At 37.4% G+C, this 23,444-nt stretch overlaps 4 protein-coding genes across 20 annotated transcripts in view; all 4 read right to left on the bottom strand.

Moving 5' to 3' along the window:
- Dscam3 (Down syndrome cell adhesion molecule 3) overlaps positions 1-6,001 on the bottom strand; it is a 246,514-nt gene extending 240,513 nt beyond the window's left edge. For 5 of the 8 annotated variants that reach the window (XM_076423805.1, XM_076423788.1, XM_076423797.1 and 2 more), the window contains exon 1: positions 5,881-6,001. The gene's annotated coding sequence lies outside the window, so the exon portion shown is untranslated. The remainder of the gene's footprint in view (positions 1-5,880) is intronic. The other 3 variants (XM_076423819.1, XM_076423810.1, XM_076423829.1) reach the window with 1 other exon arrangement.
- Positions 6,002-10,683: 4,682 nt separating this feature from the next.
- Positions 10,684-14,671, bottom strand: LOC143207273 (solute carrier family 12 member 8-like). The gene is made up of 10 exons (XM_076420537.1): positions 13,926-14,671; positions 13,688-13,868; positions 13,430-13,575; positions 13,139-13,370; positions 12,870-13,071; positions 12,412-12,646; positions 12,019-12,339; positions 11,791-11,952; positions 11,544-11,722; positions 10,684-11,466 (listed from the first exon to the last, which is right to left on the bottom strand). The coding sequence occupies exons 1-10, from the start codon at positions 14,130-14,132 to the stop codon at positions 11,307-11,309; spliced, it is 2,025 nt and encodes a 674-aa protein (XP_076276652.1). The 5' UTR covers positions 14,133-14,671; the 3' UTR covers positions 10,684-11,306.
- A 309-nt stretch (positions 14,672-14,980) lies between these two features.
- Spf30 (Splicing factor 30) lies at positions 14,981-17,316 on the bottom strand. Of its 2 annotated transcripts, none has more exons than XM_076420551.1 (5): positions 17,123-17,316; positions 16,777-17,000; positions 16,317-16,466; positions 15,549-15,699; positions 14,981-15,470 (listed from the first exon to the last, which is right to left on the bottom strand). In XM_076420551.1, exons 1-5 carry the CDS (start codon positions 17,159-17,161, stop codon positions 15,324-15,326), a joined length of 711 nt encoding a protein of 236 aa, XP_076276666.1. In that variant the 5' UTR covers positions 17,162-17,316; the 3' UTR covers positions 14,981-15,323. The 2 variants fall into 2 exon arrangements, with proteins under 2 accessions (XP_076276666.1, XP_076276674.1); XM_076420559.1 differs by having other exon boundaries at positions 14,981-15,467; positions 17,123-17,313.
- A 2,183-nt stretch (positions 17,317-19,499) lies between these two features.
- Positions 19,500-22,767, bottom strand: LOC143207999 (uncharacterized). 9 transcript variants are annotated; one of them, XR_013008804.1, is made up of 4 exons: positions 21,118-22,767; positions 20,568-20,833; positions 19,814-20,091; positions 19,500-19,735 (listed from the first exon to the last, which is right to left on the bottom strand). XR_013008804.1 is itself a non-coding variant. In XM_076422008.1 (4 exons), exons 2-3 carry the CDS (start codon positions 21,246-21,248, stop codon positions 19,836-19,838), a joined length of 387 nt encoding a protein of 128 aa, XP_076278123.1. In that variant the 5' UTR covers positions 21,249-21,367; positions 22,386-22,736; the 3' UTR covers positions 19,500-19,735; positions 19,814-19,835. The 9 variants fall into 9 exon arrangements, 4 of the variants coding, with proteins under 4 accessions (XP_076278123.1, XP_076278132.1, XP_076278113.1 ...); XR_013008808.1 differs by having other exon boundaries at positions 21,011-22,746; XM_076422008.1 differs by lacking the exon at positions 20,568-20,833 and having other exon boundaries at positions 21,118-21,367; positions 22,386-22,736.
- Positions 22,768-23,444: the final 677 nt, after the last annotated feature.

The raw sequence follows: 23,444 nt of genomic DNA, 5'->3' as shown, positions 1-23,444 counted from the left end.
CGCGCACTTCAAATACCGAGTCGACAGGGATAATTATAAAAAAATATAGGCTTGCTTACCGAGCCGATGACTGAGCAAATATTCATAGTTTGATTACGCGTTATCGCCCGGAGAAACGAGTCGCCGCGGGATCGACCACCGAAACGACCAATTATATCGGCTGCTGCAAGAAAAAAGAAAATGCGAAACAAATAGAGAAACAAATAGAAGCAATTTCCGGCTTCGAGTATGCGAACGGAAATTACACGGTGGTAACGAGCTGAAGGTAGTTCAGGGTGTTTTAGAATTCTGTTGCGGTAATTGGAATTTTCCGCAGGAGTCGAGAAATCGAATTAGAATTTTATTGTTGACACTGAGAAATTTCGGTGTTGCCAAGTTTGATTCAAAGTTGATTAATGCCTGATTCAAGTTTGGTATAAATTGATCCAAAGTTTGATCTATGAGAATGAAAACCAATTATAAGTCAAACTTGGTTGGAGGTTGAATCAAGTTAGATTCAGATTTGGTCGATTCAATGTAGATGAAATATGTAGATCGTGACTGATCAAAGTTTGACTCGAGTCCTATTCAAATCGATCAAACATTTCAGTTTTCGAACATGTGCAAACACGATTAATGAAACATTGGATCTATCACGTGATTTGTATTTCACACACGATCTTACTCAGAACGTCGGCACAAACAGCCGCCGATTAACACAGAACAGAGTTTGATACCAAAACGAGGTCGAATCCAAGTCGTCGTCCAACTAAATTTACAATTCTAGGACGAAATGAAATCTTTTCAGTCGTACTCCGACGATTCTCGCCAAAGAAGAAGTCCCTGCGCTGCAATAAGAAGCGGACTCTTTAAAATCAAATAATCGCCAAGAATTCATGAAGCCGTATTTTCATTCGGCCGGCACAATGCGGGCGAATTAACGTTTCAATTAATCCGTTTTGCTTAAACGTAGCATTGACTATTTCAGGATTCCGCCGGACAGCTATTACGCCTGTTAAAGAGCGATACAGGGGCCGCCTAGATAATTCTTATTCGTATAATCGATTATACTGAAAAAAGGCATGCTTCTGACACGAACGATAACAATCTTACTCCGTGCAGTCGTTGCGAAATAACTTCTCGCTATTTCAGACTCGATCACCTTTCAATCGTACTTCGATTCAACTTCTACGTTTTTATTTCGTGCAATCTTTCCCGGTAACAAACTGTCGCAAATAATACCTTCATTAAATACAACATTCTTTTCTTCATTTAACTCTTACATTTAGTTGGCCCGAGCATACAATTGCTTCAACAATGGAAAATATCGTGGATTGACTCGTGGAAAAGTGCACTAGAATGAATGTCTGTCTAATAAAGAATTTCCTCAAACTAGGGGGTGTTTTATTTTGTTCGAGGTCCAGTGCCAGTAAATCATTACCAATCGCAGCGATTGGCGATCCTGGTAACAGGTGCGGGCCGGCCAGGCCCGTAACAAAAATGCGGGGGCGGTTCGATCCACGAGAAAGGAAGCCCATTAGCGCTCGCGCGAAAGCGAAGTGGTCGTTCATTCATGAACTCGGCCAGACATAGCGTTGTACCCACTATCGTACTACTATTACTACTACTACCACCCGGGCGCTGCTACTACCGCCTGGTACTACGACACGGCCACGCCACCACCACCACTTTTAAGGCACTCTAGCGCGCCGGAGCCGAGGCGGAGTGTGGGTTACGTGTTCCACCGCAAACCGGCACCACCACCACCCTAACCGCCACTGCGATACTGCAACCACCCCCGTAGTACCGCGTTCCTGGCGTTCTTACCGGAGGAGTTTCGAATACTCCTGCAGCACGACCCCGACCCCCTTTCGATCCGTGTTCTCCATCGGCCACCTTGACATTGAAAATCGCCCGCGACGCCCCCGCTACTCCAAGAAATTAATTGGCCGAGCTTCTGGGACTCTCGCTGATGAAACCAGAGGGTTGAATCATCCAACAGATAAACCCTTGTTTGAGCGTCGCGTGATTTAACGCTTTCGTGATCCTACCGGATTTTATGCGTTTGCGATAGGGATGAATGGACGAGGAATGAAACTGTGAAAGCATTAGAAGAGTTCAACATGTTAAGTGCCACTCCAACCAAAGGCTAAAAAAAGTTAATCCGTTTGTATGCTATATTATTGAATTAATGAGAAATTAATTATATCAATTATTAAAGGAAACGTCAGTTCTCATAGACATTAGTACATCAATTTTCCATAAAGCATTAATGCTCATGAGTAGATATTTCCAGCAGAACATTGAACCCAAAACTCATCGTCATTCCGTCGCACTCGAGAAACAATTTCTCGAGTGGCTCATAAAGCATTAAAGACAACAGGATAATCCAAAAACGAAAATTCGATACAGTTTCTCAACCTTTCCTCCTCCACCCCTCCCCGTTTTTTATACGCCTGTACAGGACGTTTTACGATCATTTTATAGATGCTCGGCCGCGAATAAAGTTGTTACTACTGCGAATAAAAACAGCCGGGCGGTGTACTCTTTTACGAGGAATTCCGAAAAACCATTCTTCCCTCGCAGAACACGAACAAGCGCGGGAATCTCTGAATTATTGATCGGCCATATCCACCGCGAAGGAGATCGCCTAAAATAGTCCATAAAATGGAAATGTATTCGTCTTTTAATCCTTCTCCCTCCGCCCCCCCCCCCCTCCACCGACCGGGGCGTGGAAAAATCATTATAACTTCTCCGTTTCGGGATTCTTTAGATTTCATTATTGCTCATTAAATCCTCCTCGGGCCGCTATCAAAATTTTATTACGGAATAATTATGCCGGATAACGCGTATCGATCCGTCCCATCGTTCGAAATTAGAATAGTTCTGGATAATGAAAGGAATTATTGAATTTCCCCGAATTCCTCGGACCAAACACTTCAGATTTTCGAAGCTAATGGAACTTTCGGTCGTCGAACCCGCCACAGACTCAAGATGACACCTTGCAGCTACTTGACGTAGTATTGATCTTCAATCAGCACTTATTGGCCCGCAAAGTGATCTCCTAACAATTTTAAAACACAGTCATATTGAGCTACGAAATTACGAAATAATGTATTTACTGCTTCTATTACTTGGTGTACGTCATTATAAATATAATTCACTGCTTAATCTACCTCCCTTAAAACCATTCTTCTAATGCTGAATAGCAATAAGATTTATTAGAAAAATTACTTTTAGAACGCAAAGCGGAAGGAAAATCGGATAAAAATCAATTCGAGTTACCGCACACATTCTCTCGCTTTAGAATTTGTTTGATCAATTTTTTCCAGGGGAAAAAAGCAATTCATGGCAAACAAGCCGATGCATTTTCCAACAATTCTCATTCATAAAAAATTGAATAAATCATGGCGATTTGATATTGGCTTCACAATTTGGTTTTTTCTAGTCTAACTTTAAAAAGGAAGGTTTTAAAGGCTTCGAAATGTTTCCTATTCGATATCATGTTTTTAATCGACCCCCAACGGGGAGGGGGGGGGGGGAGTATCAAATCGGAATTCTATCGACTGAAATATTCCTGTAACACGTTGTAACGGCACGTTTCATCTTTCAGTTCGTTTTGGAACACATCCCGGTTTATCGACACAATTATCCGGAATTCCCGGCGAGCACGTTCAACATTCGGCCAAGAGAAAATCATTCGGTCGATCCTCTATCTTCTTCTCACCTCGATTCCGTTTGAAAAGTGTCTCAACCCTCCACCCAGAACTTTTTTTTAAAGCGGCATCAAACGATTACGACGTACCGCGAATTTTCACGCGGCAGACAGACCCTTGAAAACAGTTCGGCTGACCTATTTTCTTCGCTCGTTCCGAATGACAGATCGCAATCAAACGTTCCCCGTGCCGAATACAAAAAAAAATCGAACCGAACCTCAGTCTAAATTATATCGGACGCGAGGAATGGTGGAACGCTTTTGCGCTCAAGCAGAAACGAATACACGCTTTAAAAATGTACTTCGAAAAGACATTAATGTTCCAGTAAGTTCACTGGAATTCAAATTTCTGTTCTGTTAAGTGTATCATTCACTAATGTATTTTTATCGATTTTAGTGAATAATGTCAGTTCGAAGCTTGCATCGGAATATTTAATTTGACATTTTTAACGTCGGGCGACATGAAAATAAATATTAAAATAATTTACGTCTGAATATTAAGCGTCATTCTCTTAAGGACTATAAAATTTAAATAATTCCCATTCAGTATTGTACATGTCATTGCACAAAAATGGTCAAGCACGCTCATGAATTAGTATCTGAAAATGAGACGTTAGTGTCCGAAGAGGAACTAAAATACACATTTGCGTAATTCGGGAACAGTTTCAAATGGAATTTGCCGGGAGTTGAACGAGTTAAATTGTCCACAATTTTGCGGACAATTTACAAGCAACGTGTTGAACAATTTCAGCTCGAGAAACTATTTTATTCGATAGATAATACGGCCGAAAGTTTCCTCTGAATAGACCGCGGCGTTGTAAAGCGAAGCGAGTGCTCGATATCGACACCTTGACCCTGAAAAGCCACCGAGGTTCATAACTTCCTAACAACTCCTCCGAAACTTTCTTCGTAACGATAAAAAGTAGCCGGAATAAGCAAACGCGATCTCGAGTCGATGCATCGACATGTATAAAACGGTCCGGTTGCTTTGAGAAATTCGAACTCTGGTGGAGGAATGAGCCTCGATTATGCGAAAGTTTTCGACTGCGAAATTCACGGCTTATTTTCGCTTGGGAATAATCGGTGTGCCGTGGTGGATGCGATCCACGTGTTACAACCACGTGCTCGAATTACGAGCATACTATTTGAAATCCCCTTCTGCAGGAGAAACAATAGTAGAAATAACATACTATATTTTTTAATCAGATGAAAACTTAAATTCTCACACATTGATATGTACACTTATCATTTGTTAATTCTCTACTAGATTATTAATTATATTTGAATGACCTTAGCTGTTTTTGGTTAGAGTTGGTTTTCTTGGGGTGATATGATTCACATTAAATTACTTGAAATTGATTTATAACCATCTGAAAATTTTACAAGCAATAAATCAGTCTATATGAACTACAATTATTCTCGGCATTGGAGCCTCAAAAAATTAATGCAAGAACAACACTGATCCTCAGAATCATTAATACATCAATTTTTCACAAGGACCTCAACTTTTACACCACTTTTACCTCATACGCACACAAAGCATTTTTACTATTCAATGTTAACAGATTCTCGAATAAACTATGTTCACAAGATCAGTAAAGTTCCAACCCCCATGATCGTGGTTCCAAACCAACCGCGTGCAGACAATGATCGTCAAGATCTATCGGAAGAATCTCGCACAAAGCCTGGCACAAAACAACGAAACAAGTCCTAACACCAGTGGCTGTACCAAAAATTGCGGAACCCAAATTGACCCTTACAATCAAGCTACTCGTGCCCAACCGTTCACCATTCATCAACGAAACCTCCTCGTCGTCACTCGTCACTGGATCATGCTCCTCGGACTCTACTCTCCCAGAGAAAGGTCGCCGCCAAAATTCCAATCAGACTCGTAACGAGTGTGGCAGCTCGTTAGAGTCCTGGTCCGGGACAGCGGCGTCGAGAACACGTGGGCGATTCTCGACGTCCCGTTTACAAGATAGTCCATCAGTTTCAGCCTCTAGTTACGATCTCACCCTCTCGGACCATGGAGATTCACTTATAGCACGATGTTCGAGGGATCAAAGTCAATGGTAAGATCGATGGTCGCGAGAAAATCCCACTTATCGAGAGTGGTCGGTCACAGTGGTGGCGACGGTAGCAAAATGATCCATATAGATCAGCAAAGGAAAGAAAGAAATTCTCACCCCGCAGCAGCCAGGCCTCGCAGCTTCCGCTGGAGCTCCGACCGTAAACACACGTCGGTGGTTGATCGCGCACTGAAGTTACCACCGCGGATCCGGCATTCGACTAGGATCCCACACCGACGGCCACCGACCTTCCCCCTACCCGCTGTACCCTCCCTCCCTCGAACGTGGCCACCCGCCCTCGCCCCACCAGCCGTCCTCGCCGACCCGGCATCGACGAACAACCCCCTTTTTAACCCTCCCGCCTGGCCGACACTCGAAAACCGTCACCCAACTCCGTCATCGTACACCCCCACGCACGGACAACCCTCGTTTCGACCGACACCTAGCCTAGGTGCTACAAGGACCCCGACTCTGATGAAGTAGTTTCTTCTTATCTCGAGCCGGGCGGGGGCAGGTTTACCCGCCTGATCAGTCGAGGCGAGAATTCCCCAACCCCCACGATTGCTCTTAAGGAAACTACAGTCTGACACGTGAGAGGCTGTCTGAGTTATTGTGTTTTGAAAATAGAGCCAGTCGAAAATGTCTCCGTACCCCCCTTCAACCCTTAGTAAGGAACCAGGTACCCATTTACTGTATTTCTTACATTTTTCGATGTCCTCCCAAAACTAAAATGATATAAACTGAAATAAAATTCGCGTGGCAGTCTACGCGGTGAAGGATGTACGAATACCATGAAAATAGCTCTTAAAGTTGGAGAAGTGGAGAAACAGCAGCTGAATTGCGAGAAAAGGTGACCGAATTTAGTTACCTGATACGTGAGAATATAATCCGTGCAGAAGTTTAGCTCGTAGCGGTAATGATTTATGATAATGTCGCTACCCTATTTGCGCGAGTCTTATCTTTTCCGATGTATGTACAGAGAATAACTTGAGTTTCCCAAGTAAATAGTTTATACTAGATACTTTGCTTATGTGAAAACATTATCTTTTGAAACGCTCTGTCCCTGGAATATCATAATTGATGATACTAACAGCTACTCAATTTCTGCTGTAAGATTCGTATATCTACAGATACAGAAGAGTACCCAGTTCAGAAGATTTCCCATAAATTCTACGCTTCTGTACACTACTCCATCGATTTAACGCTTGAGCCTACGTCTTGATTAAAGCCGAAATCCGTACATCTCAAATGCCATGTATAATTCATCCCACAATACAGATGCAAGGTGCTCCAGCTTTATTAGTTATTAAAATCAAGAAACACGTGTAGTCAACAGGGCCAAATTAAAGCGTTCCCAGGTGACTATTTGTAAGTTACAACTCTATCCAAGCTTCAATGCGAAATTAAGACGCTCAGGATCCTATTTACCAAAGTTCTTCAGCCACGAACTACGAAAACTCTGAAAATAACATTCGCAACTTCGTTGTACAGGATTGGCCATTTATCAAAGACTTTCGTGGGACTTTATTTTTCCAGGCTACCGAAATGTTTTTATTCGATTAGTTTGAGTTCTGCTTATCCAAGAATCCAATATGCGGATTTTTCGATCGAACGGCTCCAGCATAATCTCGAACATGGAGCGAGGTATACTACAAGGTAGATAAGAAGACTAGATACCCGGGGATGAGCAGTTCGAACGAATGTCTTCGGTTACAATCAATATTTGTCGAGTAGTATTTAAAAGGCAGCTTGAGAAACTATGGAGCGGTTCTTTTTCAAACTTTCCGAACAATTTCCCTCATATTCTAGAAAATTATACTAATTTTTTCGTTGGAAAATATGCGGTAGAAATGGATATATAAAATGAATTTTCAATTCTTATATTCTTGAATTGACAAATTGGCAAATTGGTGCAACTTTAAAATAGAATTCACGATTTTGGTCAGAAACCTTCATGATTTTTTAAAGTTGACTATACTCCTCACTTAAACGTTTGCAAATCCGATTAAAAGTTTTATTGCACCGCATATTTAACTAACTTTTTTGCGGTGGCTACATAATTAATAAAAGTGACTTTGAATTGTACATACCCGAAGTTATTGACGAACCGGGAAGCGTTAATAACGAAGATGTCGACATTCGAAATTTATAACTAGACCGCGAAAATTTTTGCATAGCATACAAAGACTTCCAAAATGGTAATAAAATATGGGCTTCGATAATATTCAATACAGTCCCATTTCGATTTTAATTTGCGTGAACCGTTCACGCAGAAAATTAAATTTGATTTCACGCCAATTCCTTTCTGAATGGAAACATGTATTTTCATAAACTTCCGCAGTCTATTTATAATACCTCGCACAACGGGATGCATGCATGCACACACTTTGCCAGTCTGGGTATCCAGGCTTGTAGGCAGTATCCTGTCAATGTAAATTTCGATTAAAACAGTGTTAGCGCTCGCAGGACCGGATACTTCAGGAATTTATTAGTTTCCATATTATTAATAATAGCAAACGTACTCTCTCGCGCGTTTTCAGTGTAGATTAACCACGCTGAAGCTCGTTGAAAAAATCTGATGATCTAGCAGTGTCCTCTGCATATGCGTCCGGAGCAATATGATCAAATTTTCGGAGCGTTTGTGAACTCCGTTGCAGCCTAGACACAATTTCATTAGGTTACAACATAAAATTACGTAATGAAGAATTAAATGGCGCGCTCATACAAATTAAAAAGCTAAAATACGAGTATTTAATATTTTTAATTCAATCATCACCGGCATTAACTGGCCGTAAACTATAAATTAACTTTTGAAACATATTTAGGAAATTGTGCAGTAAAAAGAAAGTTAAGGAACACATCATAATTGTTATTCACTGATGCAACTTTCTTGTAGGCCAGTGAACAATTGGTTTGCAAGAATAAATTCAATATATCAGTATGTTTAGACTTCTTGCTTGGAAAGCTTTGATGATCGATATTAGGCATAGCGTTAAATATTGGAGGAGGTTTTCAGAAATGCGATGTTGATTCTCCAGAACTAATTATCTCGCATTCTGGCGCCGGGAATGATTTTAACGCAACCACGTAAGAGGCTGGTGCGCAAGGGAAGGTTAACCATCACGGCTAACCGCGAGATCACCGCGGACCTCGAAGCTTCCAAAGCTCACCGCGTAGGTTCCAGCGGCTTGCAGCACTTACTGAATCCGAAGCGATTAATAACAAGACCATGAAAACGCGATTAGAACATTTTCATGGCCAAAGTACTAAGCAAACGCAACAACAACTAATCGTGAATAAATAATGTTCGTACGCTGCTCACAACTTTTAATGAGTTTTCGTTTCGTAGTTTATTTACATAGATATTTATGTAATCAGCGTACCATAAACATAATTATTAGTATATTCCTAATTACTATATACGATATAATCATTACTACTTCATTACCGTAATTAAACAGCTTCGAGCCACTCCGATCCACTTCGTTTCACTCTGACTTGAACTCCAACTCATTCTGATGCTCTCTTGCCCGTTGCGGTTCATTCCATTCCGCTCTAATACGTTCTAGTTCATTTTGTTTCGGTTCAACCTGCTCCAATTCATTCCGGTCCTCTCTTGCCCTCTACGCTTCCGATTTATTCCGTTTCGCTGTAATACGTTCTGGTTCATTTTTTCTGGTTTAAATCGATTTAAACATTTTGGTGCTCTCGTATCCTCGTTCGGCTTGGTCCGATTCATAACGATTCTGGTTCAGCTTGGTCTACTTCATCCTGGTCCTCTTCATCCGGTTCCGGTCCATCCTGGTCCGGTTCATTTTAGTCCGATCCATCCTAACCCGGTTCATCCTAATACGATTTATTTTATTTCTCTCTTACTCTCTTCAGTTCATAGTTCGGTTCAGCTTGGTCCGTTTCATTCCGTTCCAAGCCGTCCGATTCATTCCGGTCAATTCTAATTCATACCACCCAAACCCAATCTTTTCTAACCCATTCAAATTTGCCCTAATACACTTCAATCCGCTCAAATCCTCTTATACCCGCTTATACCCGTTGCAGAGCGCTTGGACATAATCTGGTTCACTCCAGTTTACTCCAATCCATTCGAACCCACACAATTCGATTTAATTTGGCTTAGATTATATCGAAATATCAGTATTTCACTGATTTTTATGTTTCGTTAACTATTGCAAATATAATTATACTGGAGCTTGTTGCTTCTTCATCAAACAATGTTTAACTTAACAAAGTAAGAGAATGATGAAGATGGAAGGTTGATTATACTCACCAGAATGTCCTACCAAAAGAGCTCCATCTTACTGACGTTTTACTATTTAATGTCTAACAGAATTAAAATAATTAACAACCTCGTCTATACTTTAACATTACACCTCACAATAAACTACAGTATTAATTGAACAACTAATTGTTTTAAAAAACGACTAGAATGACGACACTCCAACATTCTCTGTCAACTTTTAAACAGTAATACTTACAAGCACTACGCGAGTCTGTTATGTCATCACCGGAAGTCTACTTCAAAAATTATTTAAATGGTGTTTATATTTTATCCGAATATTTTTAAACTATTTTCCTGTATCCCAAATCTTGTTATTGTAACTCAAACATAATAATATAATGTCAAAGGTGAATAAAACTGGTATAAATTGTAAAATTGAAAAGAGCGCGAAAATATGACATAACTAATGCATACTACGTTAATTTTGTAGTACATACTGTTCAATTGGAACTAAGGAGGCGAGAAAATGAAAGATTCGGTCTGTAGTTTGTTTACCCACATTTTCAGCGGAGAAGACGCACAATTTAAACATATGGCTCCAAAATTTGAAAATATTTGATAATATTTTCAAATATACTCATCCCTTTTCTGGCGACATGTTATAATTTTCACTATCTTCAACAAATAAAAGGGATACAAGATTTCTGTGTACTAATCTATATTTTATTATCGACATACTCGTCGCCACAAAGACGTTTATAAAAATGTTCGGTAAATATATTATCACTAAATATTTACAGAATATTTATTATATAAATATGATGACGCTGCCATACAATCATATTATAATACTATGATTCGATTCTAACTACAAATTAGTTGTACTGCTAAAAAATAAATAATCTCGCATTACCAGCTATGGTTATTAAAACAATTTAAATTAAGAATCAATGGACCCTTCATTTTAGAAATGTTTCTGGCAGTATATTGCTTCAACTGCGCCTGCTGCACGTAGAGTAAATCGTTAGAAAAAGTTATAACAGCTGATCTTTGATGGAGATTGTTAGTATCGTTAAGGGGCTATTATGCTGCACTGTATAAAAAATTCCATGTCCCTAAGATATGAAATGTACTCTGGTTAAGACTAGTTTTGTGCGGTTAATAGCGTTAAAAACTTCGCAACGCTCTCTTTGTTCTATATACTAGGATATAAAATTAATGCGATTCCTTTGCAATTCCTCCTGCCTAGTTGTATATGTATATCTCTTCAATCAGATTTTTGTAAATATTTTACAGTCTTTCGTTTCTAGTCAATGTTCACATATTGCCCTGTAACCGTGGCTGTTTGATGATATCTTCTTCTACCAGCGAAATCCTCGTTCTCTTCGTTCAGTTGAGCTGAACACGTTTCAACTCCTGGATGGACCGGAGTAACAACAATTTGCTCGTAGTCATAAACTTTCCTTCTAAAATTGAAAAAAATCGAACAATTAATCACTATATTATAAATATAGTAAACTATCGTAATGCTGTGAATGATTACCCCATGAGCTTCAATAACGCTATCTTCAGCCAACTGAAGAATTTAAATTCTGATGATACTCCCGGTTTCACGGCGGGATTAGCATGACCAACGTAGCTCCACACAAGGAAAACAACGACTATGTTGGCAATGGCATAACCCCAATGAACGAGAAACATTATCAGCAACTTGATAAGGCACTGTAAATCATACTCTCGTCCAAACCATATTTGCACAACTTATACACGTAAAACATATAGAAACTTACACCTAATAGTGAAAGCCATCTGTTACACAAAGGACTGTACCAGTTTCCCAATTTATTATGGATGTGAATCTTTCGTTCGGTATTATCCGTGGGACTAGTACCTTCATCAATACTCGGCGAGGAGTCTATATAAACGTTATTCTCAGAGAGACTAGGATTTCTCTATAAGTAATTTCAAAATAATGTCTTATTATTGCAACATAGTGGTCCAACATCACGTATACTTACCACAAGATTTTTATGCCTGATTCTCTCAGGAAAGAGATTATCCAAATCATTGTCCATGTCCGGTATCGAATTATCCCTAGTCGCTGCTCCATAATTGCGGTCAAACGTTGGAGATTGCGTTCGAAATCTTTGCTCACGAGTCAACTGTATATCAAACGTTTGCGCAAGAGCAAAATACGCGTAGTCTAAGCATGCGTAAGTCAAGAGGAAAGGCATCGTGACAATTGGCGCGAGCGTATTAATTTGCCCAGTGATGATAAACGTCAATGTAACAACGGCAACTACCAACATCGCGTACACAGGCACTTTGTTCGGTCCCCTCTAAAGAATAAGTTTGATTTCCTTATAGTAAGCTTAATGAATTGAACAAAACTTTTCATCACTTTGACTCACCCCTCTTTGTAGACAACTCATCCCTGGTATGACATTTTGACTAGCAATGGACTGAAGAACTCGGGGTGTGCCATACATAGCGCCCAAACAACTACTGAACGAAGACACGTACAGTCCCGCCAACAACAATACCGAGATAGCTGACACCTTTGATGCAATCATAAAGTTCGTCAGGAGTGCGTTACGAGTGCATGTTGAAGCAAGAAATAGAATGAAACATAGATACAAGAAGGTTCTGAAAATAAAAAATTCAATATAAAGTTTCTGGAGGATATATTTAGTAGAGGTGTGCGAGAACCCGAAAATGTCGGGATTCCTAAATATTACAGAACTTCGAAAATTGTTGAGAACCCCGATATTATTCGAGAATCCGGAAATTTCGTCCCAACTCGACATTTTCGGGTTCTCGCACAACTCTAATATGTAAATTTATGTAAATGTCTGGTTACGGTAATTACCCAGTTCCAACTGCTGCTAGGGTACCATTAGGGATATCAGTGGACGGATGTCGTAAATCCCCACTCATATTGATGCCAGCTAAAACACCAGTTACAGTAGGAAAGAATACACCAAACACTGTGAACCAACTATATCCATTCTGATAGTTAGGGAAAGTGTTATTTCTCAAATTTCCTGAAAACCAGCCCTCGAAGCCCGCCTCTACAATATTCGCAAAATTATACAGGTATTAAATGAATTATTTGTTAGAAAGCACATAGAATCTTACCGATATTCACATGAGTAAAACTTCCCACCACAAAGTCTACTCCAGCAAGAAGTAAAATTAATAAGAGAAGGAATTGAAGTTTTATGACCCATTTGACACCAGCAACATTGATAACAGATAACAAGATAACAGCTGCACATGCAAAACCACGCTCTGCCCAAGCAGACTCTAAGTGTACCAAGCCAGCCATAGATTCTCCAAAACCTAACACATTCAATGCACAACCCACCGCCTACAACAAGAGTTTCAAGTAATTTTCCATTATTGCTACCAGTTGCTATGCTGCCTCACCTGTCCAAAGCAGTATAATAGCCCGATTGATCCACCAAATCTTGACCCCAACACATGTGACAACAAAAAATAAACTCCTCCACTTTCTACTCGACACCTTTCACATATTCCCACTGCAGATAGTACAGTTACTAGTACAGTGCATACTGAAAAAAAACAGGAATCACTTAAATATGAATTTTTTCATGAATTTAAGTCTACGACTAATTCCTAGGGACCTGCATGGCATTTAACATGTTAAGCAATTGTATGCATTACCTGTAGATAATATAATTAGTACTGCATTGAGAACGCCAGCTTGTCCCACTATCCAACCAGATCTTAAGAAAACAATTACTCCAAAAATATTTATAAGACAAGATGTAAACACACCGTCCCAAGTTCCAAACAATACAGGTTGAGAAATGAAAAAGTTTGATTTCCACCAAGGATCTGAGCTCTGAAAATATATGAAAAGATAAGTACGAGAATTACTTTGCTTAGTGCAATTACTTACATATTCTTGGGCAAATAGCTCATTCGCTCCTGTTTGATACATTTCAGGTCCAAGTTCTTCGTACTCTCCATTATTCCTTCTTGTTTCATTGTTTCTTTGAGTTTCTACATTATGCAAGCCATACCTGGACCAATCAATATCTTTATTGCTCGTAGCATCTCCGTTCGACATTTGACTTCTGTCATTGGATTCCATGTTTCTATTCATTGAGATACTGTGTACAGTAATTAGCTACACTGCGGTAACAATATCAGTCTTATTCTTTCAATTCCGACTTTGTAAAAGTAGTATAGAATATATTGATAAACAAATACAAAAGCCCTGTCTAATATGTCTCATGTCTATTTATGTAGTAATGTAGTAATACATAATTTCGGTATAGTAGTACATAAAGCACAGATTAACACAGTTCAAGAAAATATTATAGCTGCTTTTATGTCTTTAATAAAATAAATATAAAATTATTTTGTTATTGCAGCAAGAAAAAAGCGTTCAATATACTTAATACGTCTGTTGTCAATCTTAATTAGGATAGGTTAGAATGCGTTCTCTGCATATAAATGAATCAGTGGTTATCGCCTGCCACCACTGTATCATCAAAACTTAGTAGTTTCATATTTTTTTGAAGTTTATCAATTTCTTATATCAATGTTATCGCTTGAAATATATCACCTAGTGGTGACGTGTTGTTCCACAATAGAACGACCATTTTTGATCTTTCTGGCAGTACTTATACAGGTGTAGGTTGAAGTGCGTGCATGCAGTATATATATATATATATACTATATACATACTTACTCCATACGTCTTTGCTTTCATTGGCTGGTGTTCCGTAAGATCTTGCCTCACACCAGACGTGGTAAATTGATTTAGGAAATAAATGGATATTTCAGATTTTTTATTTCGAAAAAATTAGAGGAAACAAATTCATTCATTAAATGTCGTAAAATGTATATCGTATTCTTGCAATTTGTATAATTAAAATTAAATTATTTCAATTTTCGGTAGTCCTAAATGTTACCTGAATTCCACGAAGGCATTTAATAAACATAATCTGACTTTAAAATATACATTTATTCGTATTATTTATAGATTGTAAACAAATCATACCCACATAATTGTATCAATCTAGAAATACATTCATTCGTGACGGCGCATTCATTCCATGAAGGTAGAAAATCCAGATAATTTCAGGATTTATTGAGGTCATTGTTCGTTTGCAACATAATGTCTACACACAGTCTCAAGATACAACTACACTCTCCTCATTCATGTCTCATAACACAAAACATACGTTTCCTTTTTTTGTCAGTTCCTCAAGAACCAAGTTCAATGTAATATAACAATAATTGATAATTCTATCCCGCGAAATGTTAATTCCTGTATTTACAATAACATTCATGCTCCCCTCCTCCACTTTTCACCGTTACTGAATTTTGTCATTTCTCGGCCACTCACGCCACAGGTACCAATTCCTACTCGTCCATTTACATTTTCTGGCGTGGCAAATATACTCTTTTTAATTACACCCTTCTTCGAAGACTGCTTATGTAACATAAAAAACAACAAAACATTATAAACGATTGATCGGATTATTTATATAAATCGGACTGTCGGTATTACCTTGTTTGTAAATGCTAGCCATTTGTTTTTCTCCATTTCACGTTCTTCCTCGAGTTCTTTAAATCGTTGAAGTTTCCTCTGTTTCTTTTTCTTTAGGTATTCCCTTTGTTTATTAGGATCCGAACCTGCAACTGCAGCAGCTTGCATTTTTCTGTAAATTAATGATTCTATCACTCATAGGAGTAATTCAATAAAAGCAACTGAGTGAAGACCTGCATCAGGACAATATACTGATGCATGTACAATACATTTTCTGCTAAATCTAAAAATATTGTGATTATTTAATAGATACATATTTATGAAATTTATTTGATATTTTAATTTATTTTATGATAATTTAATGATAATAACAACTTAGGGTTTACTTAATTGTTAGTCTCAATCATCTTCAATCACTCAATTCTCAGTTTCATCCATTACAATAAACACTAAAACCATATATGGCATGTACAATAAAAATAATATTTCAATAAAATCTAATGTTTCCTGTTACCTTTTCCTGGTTTCCGGCGATGTACATAGATAGCGCATCACCAAGGGACAAATCAACAATATTGGAATTTCAGATCAAGGCACACCGAACAGCGGAGTGATTATCATAGCCAATTAGGAATAGAGGGATCAGGAGAAAAATTAATGATTAACATTAGTTCTTATAAAACAACCTACAATGTACTTTAAAATCTGGCATATACTCAAACTTAGGGAGGATTATATTAATCGTAAATCATTAGTGAAGGAAATTAAGTATCTTAACCAATCGCTTACTTTGATTTCTGATCTGCCCAATCCGATGCTGGCCTTTTGGCTACCGATTTTAGCTGACTTAGCATTGTGACGTCTGTATTCTTATATTCATTGAAAGTTACATTCACAACTCCATCCTCGCTTATTGCATCTATGGTTGCTTCATAGTATCTGAAAAGTTATACATCAACCATAAAAGATACATTGCTTGTGGACAGATATTTAACGTTGTCATGAGAATACCATGAATGAAATGATAGTGGCCTTCAGGCAAAGTATTAAGCCACAAGTGTTTTGTGTTTACATATTGCTTAAATGAATGGTAAAACAACATTAGCTTGACATTATCGTTACTAACATCAAGATTTAGTGAGTTCTAAGATTATAATATAAAACAGTAATCATAAAATATTGTTTCTATCAACCTGAGACTCCAAAAGGGATAATAATATATCCGTAAGTGGCATTAAGAACGACTTACTTGCCATCCTCGCTCCAGGGTGCCATGCACTGATCACCAACCTTCCATTTATTGGCCAGAACTGCAAGTAAAATAGGATCTTTAGCATCCATGCCATTGGCTTGCCTTTTTTCCTGTTGTTGTGATTTAATTAAATCATGTGTCAGCTCTATTACTTCCTCGAGATCAATTTTCAATTTCAGGAGTTCTTCATTTGTTGGATCCGTGGTAAGCGCTGCTTCCACCTAAACCGAGAAAACCGAAAATTCATTTCTGCTTGGGAGCTCGTAAACAACGACGGGATCACCAAAAATGGACTCGCCATTCCACCATTTCGATGAGGTTAAGCGAAAAACAAAACTCTCACCTGCTGGAGCTGCAGTTTATAATTCTGTAAATCGTCCATGACGGAGCTTGGGTCAGCAACGTGTTAACAAACCCGAAAGTAAAGTTTGCTAGCGGTTCTTTTCTTTCTGAATGCTACTGTCAGAAAAGCAAGTAAAAGCGAACACTGGCACTGGTGAACAACCTCTCCGATGTGTATGCATATACACGAACACATCTATGACACGAATCTGACACGAACAAGATCAGCATAGACATTGCATGCAATGTATTTTTCTGTCTACGGTTCTGAATTACCGACTCTGTAGAAAATGCCCTAGTATAACCACAGACGAGATATAGGAATAGACCTGACACCCAATGTATTTTTGTGTAAGTCGAGTTTGGGGTGCAAGCGCCCCAGAGTGACCCCACCAGAGAGTATATGAGACTCATAATGAGAGTGCTCAACTGCTCACTGGTGCTCACGCCTGCTCACGCCCGGGGATTGGCCCTGCCACTTTTGTCTGCGCAACATGTTTAGCCTGGAACAGCTCTTACATCATCTTTAGCATGGAACAGAACCTACATCATCTTTAGCAGGAAACAGAACCCACTATACTGTTATTCAACCTATAGCATGGACATCAATGGACATCGACGATCTCGTCGGTGGTTGCAGTGAATCTACAATGAATAAATAAAGACAATACAATAAAGAAGCGTATCTACCTATATATTTATTGAACCACCAATTTTTCCCGAACGTCCGACTTGTCGTTGAGTTGTACCACAGACGAGATATAAAATAGACCTGACACCTTATGGGACTTGGAGGCCACAGGAATCTGTAGTACCGACACCTTAAAATGCCAGTGGTAGCAATTATTTTCTTTAAATTATATTGAATTATATCCATAATTTGCTTTTAAACCGGCTATAAATATTGTGACCCTAGAAATAATAATAATACATCTTTTTAATTCTATAGAGGTGTTGACACTGAATGATAAAGGGGCTCAATGGGAGTCACTCTGGGGCGTTAGCGCACCAATACCGACGGACACCAAAATACATTGGATGTCAGGTCTATTCCTATATCTCGTCTGTGGTTGTGCTTAGTGATGGGCACCATCGACTAAAAACTATCGACTAAATCGATAGTATTCAACTACTATTTTCAGTCGACTGATTTTTTAAACTATCGAATGAATTTAGTAGTGGTGGGGTTACTATTTTCAGTCGACTGTTTACACGTCGCCATCTTGAAATTTCAAATGTCAGTGTCAGACGATGAAATGAAAAGGTTAGAAATACATAATTATGACAGGACGTGCAAATATGCAAGTAATGAAATATGTAATATATATTTCAATACTTTAATTTATATTGGATGTTAAAATCTTATTGCTATTTATGCGATATAAACTATATATGTGATATAAATAAATTGTGTACATTTATATTTATAACATAGTGTATGAATTTATTATTAAATAAAGACAAAATCATTCTATCACGAAATTTAATATCTCTGTACTGTCCCATACTGTCCTACTATTCATTTAATTAGCGAACATCGAGAATAAGAGTAAATACGAGAATAACCTGTAAACGACTGAAAACTATCGACTAAATTCAGTTACTGAATCAGTCGCTTAAACTATCGAGCTATTGGTTGAATTTTAACGGCGGGTGTTTTGAATAGATTTTATAAGATTTACTATCAAATACATTCACTCATTAGCGATATCGAATAATTCGTTCAATAAGCATGTGTATTTAGCATAAATAATTATTATACTACAAATATTATACAATTATTAAATAACAATAAATACTTATATATTGCACTTATGGGAATAAAATATTAATCATAACATAATGAAAAAATAGTATTTTATAATTACATCTATCGGTATTAGATATTTTTTTAAAAAGTTCATTAACATTTGCCTTTATATTGCATTATTATTAAAGGATAAATAATAATTTATATACATTTTTAAATTATTGATTATATTTATTTATTATTTATAATTAGACTTATAGATTACAATAATTATAAATTAATGTCGAAAAGAAATTTTAAATTACAATTTTTTAACAAAAGACATATTTAACTGGAGAAAAATATGAATGTGAAAAATATGACTATCGCGCGGGTTCAGTTGGTTTAGTGAAAAAGTAGATACAAACGCATCAGTATCAGCGAATGTGGATCTGATTTTTTACAAAATCAAATAGTTCTTAAATTTTTAACCAGTACTAAAAGCATTGGCTTTCCCAGCTTTGTGTTTAAATAGGTCTACTATTTAACTATCATTAAACTATCATTTATATAGCATTTTAATGCATGTATAGTGTATATAGTGTATATAGTTTAATATATAGTTTAATAAAAATAAGTATATAGTATATAGTTGTTGGTATATGTAATACAGTATGTACAGACAAAAGCGGTCAATAGTCTGGCAATATTTCGTGAAAAAGTCACCAACGAGTGCCACATGTCTCTTATGTAAAAGAGACTATAAAAGTGCACACAATACTACCAATTTACATGAACATTTAAAGCGTAAACATTTTACGATACTTCAAGCGAACCAAAATCCAAATGGAGAAGTAGCAGAGATGATCGATGGAGATGATACACCTGCAACATTAACGCAGGAAGTAAGACCTGTGGCATCCACTTCCAACGCAACTGATACTAGTCAAAATGCGGACGTACCTACTAATACAATGCAAAATCGTCAAATAAATTTCAGGCAATTGACTTTGAGAACAGTTGCAAACGAACTGCCACAATCAAAAATTTTAAAATTACATAATCTGGCGGTAGCCATGGTTTGCAAAGATTTACAAACTTTAAGTATGGTAGAGGACAAAGGATTTATTGAGTTTGTGAGAGAACTAGAACCTCGGTACCAACTGCCAAACCGTAGAACGTTAGGACGGACCATTTTGCCTAAAGTATACGCTAACGTCAAATCCAGAATTTTGGAAAATCTGAAACAAACAGAACATGTCTCAATTACAACTGATATATGGACAAACTTACATACACAATCATTTCTCACAATTACTGGACATTATTTTTTACACAATAAGCTACATTCAAATGTATTAGCAACTAGCGTTTTAAAAGAAAACCACACAAATGAGCATATAAGTTTTAAAGTGCAAAAAACTTTAACAGAATTTAATATAAAAGAGAAAATTGTTGCAGTTGTAACTGACAATGCTGCGAACATGCGAAGTGCTGTACGTCGTTTAGGATATTTACATCTACCATGTACAGCACATACATTGAATTTAGTTGTAAATGACTCGGTGACTGCTATTCCAGAGATTGCCAGTCTATTAAAAACATGCCGATCATTAATCACACATTTTAAAAGTAGCGTTACTGCAGCAGATAAATTACGAGACTTCCAAACACAAATGGGGTTAAACACTTTAAAATTAAAACAAGATATACATACAAGATGGAACTCCTCGTTGATAATGCTAGAGAGGCTACTAGCAGTGAAAATTCCGTTATGTGCAACTGTAGCATCACTAATGAATTGTCCTACAAGCCCTAATGCTCAGCAGTGGAAAACTATACAGGATATTATTCCTCTGCTCAAACCAATAGAGTATGTAAGCAGTGAATTAGGTGGAGAGAAATATGTTACTGCATCAACGATTATGCCATTAATTACAGGCTTACAGAATGCTATTGACAAGATTAAACCCCAGACAATACCTGGATATGCATTGAAATGCAATATAATGAACAACTTAGAAATCAGATTCAATTACATACATACAAATAAAATTATCACAATTTCAACTATAGCAGATCCAAGATTTAAAACTGCAGTTTTCAGAAATAATACAGACATACAAACAGCCACAGAAACAGTTATATCAGAACTCACACCTTTAATAACTGCAGAAACAAATAGTGAGACTAGATCTGTACAGGCAGAAGAAACAGAACAAGAAACTGAAGGTTTTTGGGATTTTCATGTACATAAAGTTTCTCACTTGACCAGACGTTGCTCCGATTCTTCACCTTCGGCCAGTGCAGCAAGTACAATGAAGCAGTATTTGGATATGCCGTATGAAAATATTAAAAGCGACCCTGTTACATTTTGGGGTATACACGGCCAGACCATACCTACGTTAAAGAAAATATTTGAAAAATATTTATGTGTGCCAGCAACTTCTGTTCCATCAGAACGTATATTTTCTAAGGCCGGACAGATTATGTCAGACAGAAGAAATAGATTGTCACCTAAAAATTTAGATTATTTGATTTTTTTAAACTGCAATATGGAGTAGTTCACTATTGATCAAAATATCGGGTAATTGTATAAACATTTTTTTTAGATGAAATTGTTTTACTCTTGAATTCCAGCAATATTTACATCTACCCTGCTAACATTAACAATTTACAGCGTATGCAGACGATTTGGTACTGGTAACTACAGAAGCAGTGGAATTAACAGAGATGATGAGAAACTTGGAAGCATACCTCAATGAAAAGCAACCAATCCTAAATGTGGAAAAAGGAACAGGAAGGATATGTGATATCGTACAAGTGCAATAAATAGACTGATTAGATGTATATAAGAGCTTAACTATGTACCAAATATGCTATGTACTAAACCAAGAAAACGGATACCAAACATATAGGAAATAAGAGATTTAGTTTTATCTGGTTATAAAGATAAATATATATTTGTATTAGTATATAGTTTATATAGACAAAGAATTATAGATAAAGAATTATATAGACAGAGAAAGATAAAGAAAACACGAGGCAGAAAACGAGAACCGCAAAAGTGAGGGAAGAATACCTGATGAGGAATGTGTGGATCAAGCCAACTAGGAGTATAACCAAGGAGAGAAAGAGGAGAAGAGATATCAGAGGAACTGAGGAGGAGACAGGACGGGGAAGAGCAACAGCAAGTGCGATACGAGAAGATACAGAGTAGAAACTTTAACCAAAGGCGTAGAGGAAATACGCATGAAGGAAATAGATAAAAGAGTAGAAAGAAAGATAGGAGAATTGTTAGAATTATAAAGCGAGTTTTGATTTTGACCAAGAATCGAGAGTTTAGTTGGACTTGTAAACAGAGTTTCATGTATAAAAAGTTAAACAATGTTATACCGTGTAGCAGCAACACTTGTCGGAGAATGAAAAGAGAATAAAAAGAATATTTCAAAAACGAAGCAAATTATACCTCACATATAACTGATAATTGATTTTGACACAAAAATTTTTTAAATGTCAATAATAAATAGCTTACGGTAAGTGGGGAAATATTAGTAATCGTTGAAATAAAAAACTCGTTCGCACCTTGTATTTTTAGAATTTAAATTATGGAGTAAGAAATTTATAAAAATAATTAAATTCAGATTCCTGCACCACAGTCTGGTATATTCGCTCCAATTTACTCTTACTATGCCTGTAATACAGAGCGAGCACTGCACTACGATACTGTAAGAGTGAGCGAGAAACGAGATCTATACGTAGGCATAGACTATAGTCCGCGATCTAGACGTAACCACTAAAACGAAATTTCAGTCGACTAAAAACTATCGACTAAATATTCGATAGTATGTAGTAACTAAATAGTAATTAGTCGATAGTTGAATTTAGTCGATAATGCCCATCACTAGTTGTGCTACAGAATTTTTGTGCCACCTCCTTCGATATTATGTTCTAATACAAAACTCAATTTTCGACCGTCTGACTTGTCGTTGAGCTGCACTACTGAATTCCGTGCTACCTACTTCGATATCATGTACTCCTAATACAAAACTCAATTTTTGAGATTTTCGAAAATTGGCGAAAATTTCCTTCGAAGGAGGTGGCACGAAATTCAGTAGTGCAACTCAACGACAAGTCAGACGGTCAAAATTTTATCGAAAACCTCGAAAATCAAGTTTTGTATTAGGAGAATATCATGTCCAAGGAGGTAGCACGAAATTCAGTAGTACGACTCAACAAGTAAGACGGCCGAAAATTTTTCGGAAATTGAATCTTGTTTTGTGTATCGTAATTTTTCGAAGATGTTAATCTAATTCTATTATCCAATATATGCAGTCAAGACAGCCAGCATCTCGTCGGTGGTAACTACTGAAAAACACCGTGTTTGTATTATCGAGAAATGAGAAGGCGAATCCCGTACCCTCGCAATCCTGGAAATGAGTCTATATACCGCCTTAAACGATTAGTATTATGTCATACAACTAGAGCTAGAGTATAATCTATCCTATGCTGAGTATTAAATTAATTTATATTTTTATGCCAAGTTTTGCAGAAAACTGAGCAAAATATAAATTAATTTGAGAGTAAAATGTGC

Source organism: Lasioglossum baleicum, chromosome 1 (genome assembly GCF_051020765.1).
Source record: "Lasioglossum baleicum chromosome 1, iyLasBale1, whole genome shotgun sequence".
Classification (NCBI taxonomy): Eukaryota; Metazoa; Arthropoda; class Insecta; order Hymenoptera; family Halictidae; genus Lasioglossum; species Lasioglossum baleicum.
The sequence above is the reverse complement of the archived record's forward strand: the minus strand, read 5'-3'. Positions and strand labels throughout refer to the sequence as shown.

Excerpts from the sequence above, each read along its gene's own strand:
- Spf30 (XM_076420551.1), bottom strand. The coding sequence starts at position 17,161 with ATGGACGATTTACAGAATTATAAACTGCAGCTCCAGCAG. Across the intron at positions 16,467-16,776 it reads CCCTGGAGCGAGGATGGCAA|ATACTATGAAGCAACCATAG; the intron begins GTAAGTCGTTCT and ends ATAACTTTTCAG. Across the intron at positions 15,471-15,548 it reads GGCTAGCATTTACAAACAAG|CAGTCTTCGAAGAAGGGTGT; the intron begins GTAATACCGACA and ends ATGTTACATAAG.
- LOC143207999 (XM_076422008.1), bottom strand. The coding sequence starts at position 21,248 with ATGGTCTGGCCGTGTATACCCCAAAATGTAACAGGGTCGCTTTTAATA. Across the intron at positions 20,092-21,117 it reads TCGGAGCAACGTCTGGTCAA|ATTTTCCAAAATTCTGGATT; the intron begins GTGAGAAACTTT and ends TGTTTGTTTCAG.
- LOC143207273 (XM_076420537.1), bottom strand. The coding sequence starts at position 14,132 with ATGAATAGAAACATGGAATCCAATGACAGAAGTCAAATGTCGAACGGA. Across the intron at positions 13,869-13,925 it reads AGCTATTTGCCCAAGAATAT|AGCTCAGATCCTTGGTGGAA; the intron begins GTAAGTAATTGC and ends ATATATTTTCAG. Across the intron at positions 13,576-13,687 it reads ACTAATTATATTATCTACAG|TATGCACTGTACTAGTAACT; the intron begins GTAATGCATACA and ends GTTTTTTTTCAG.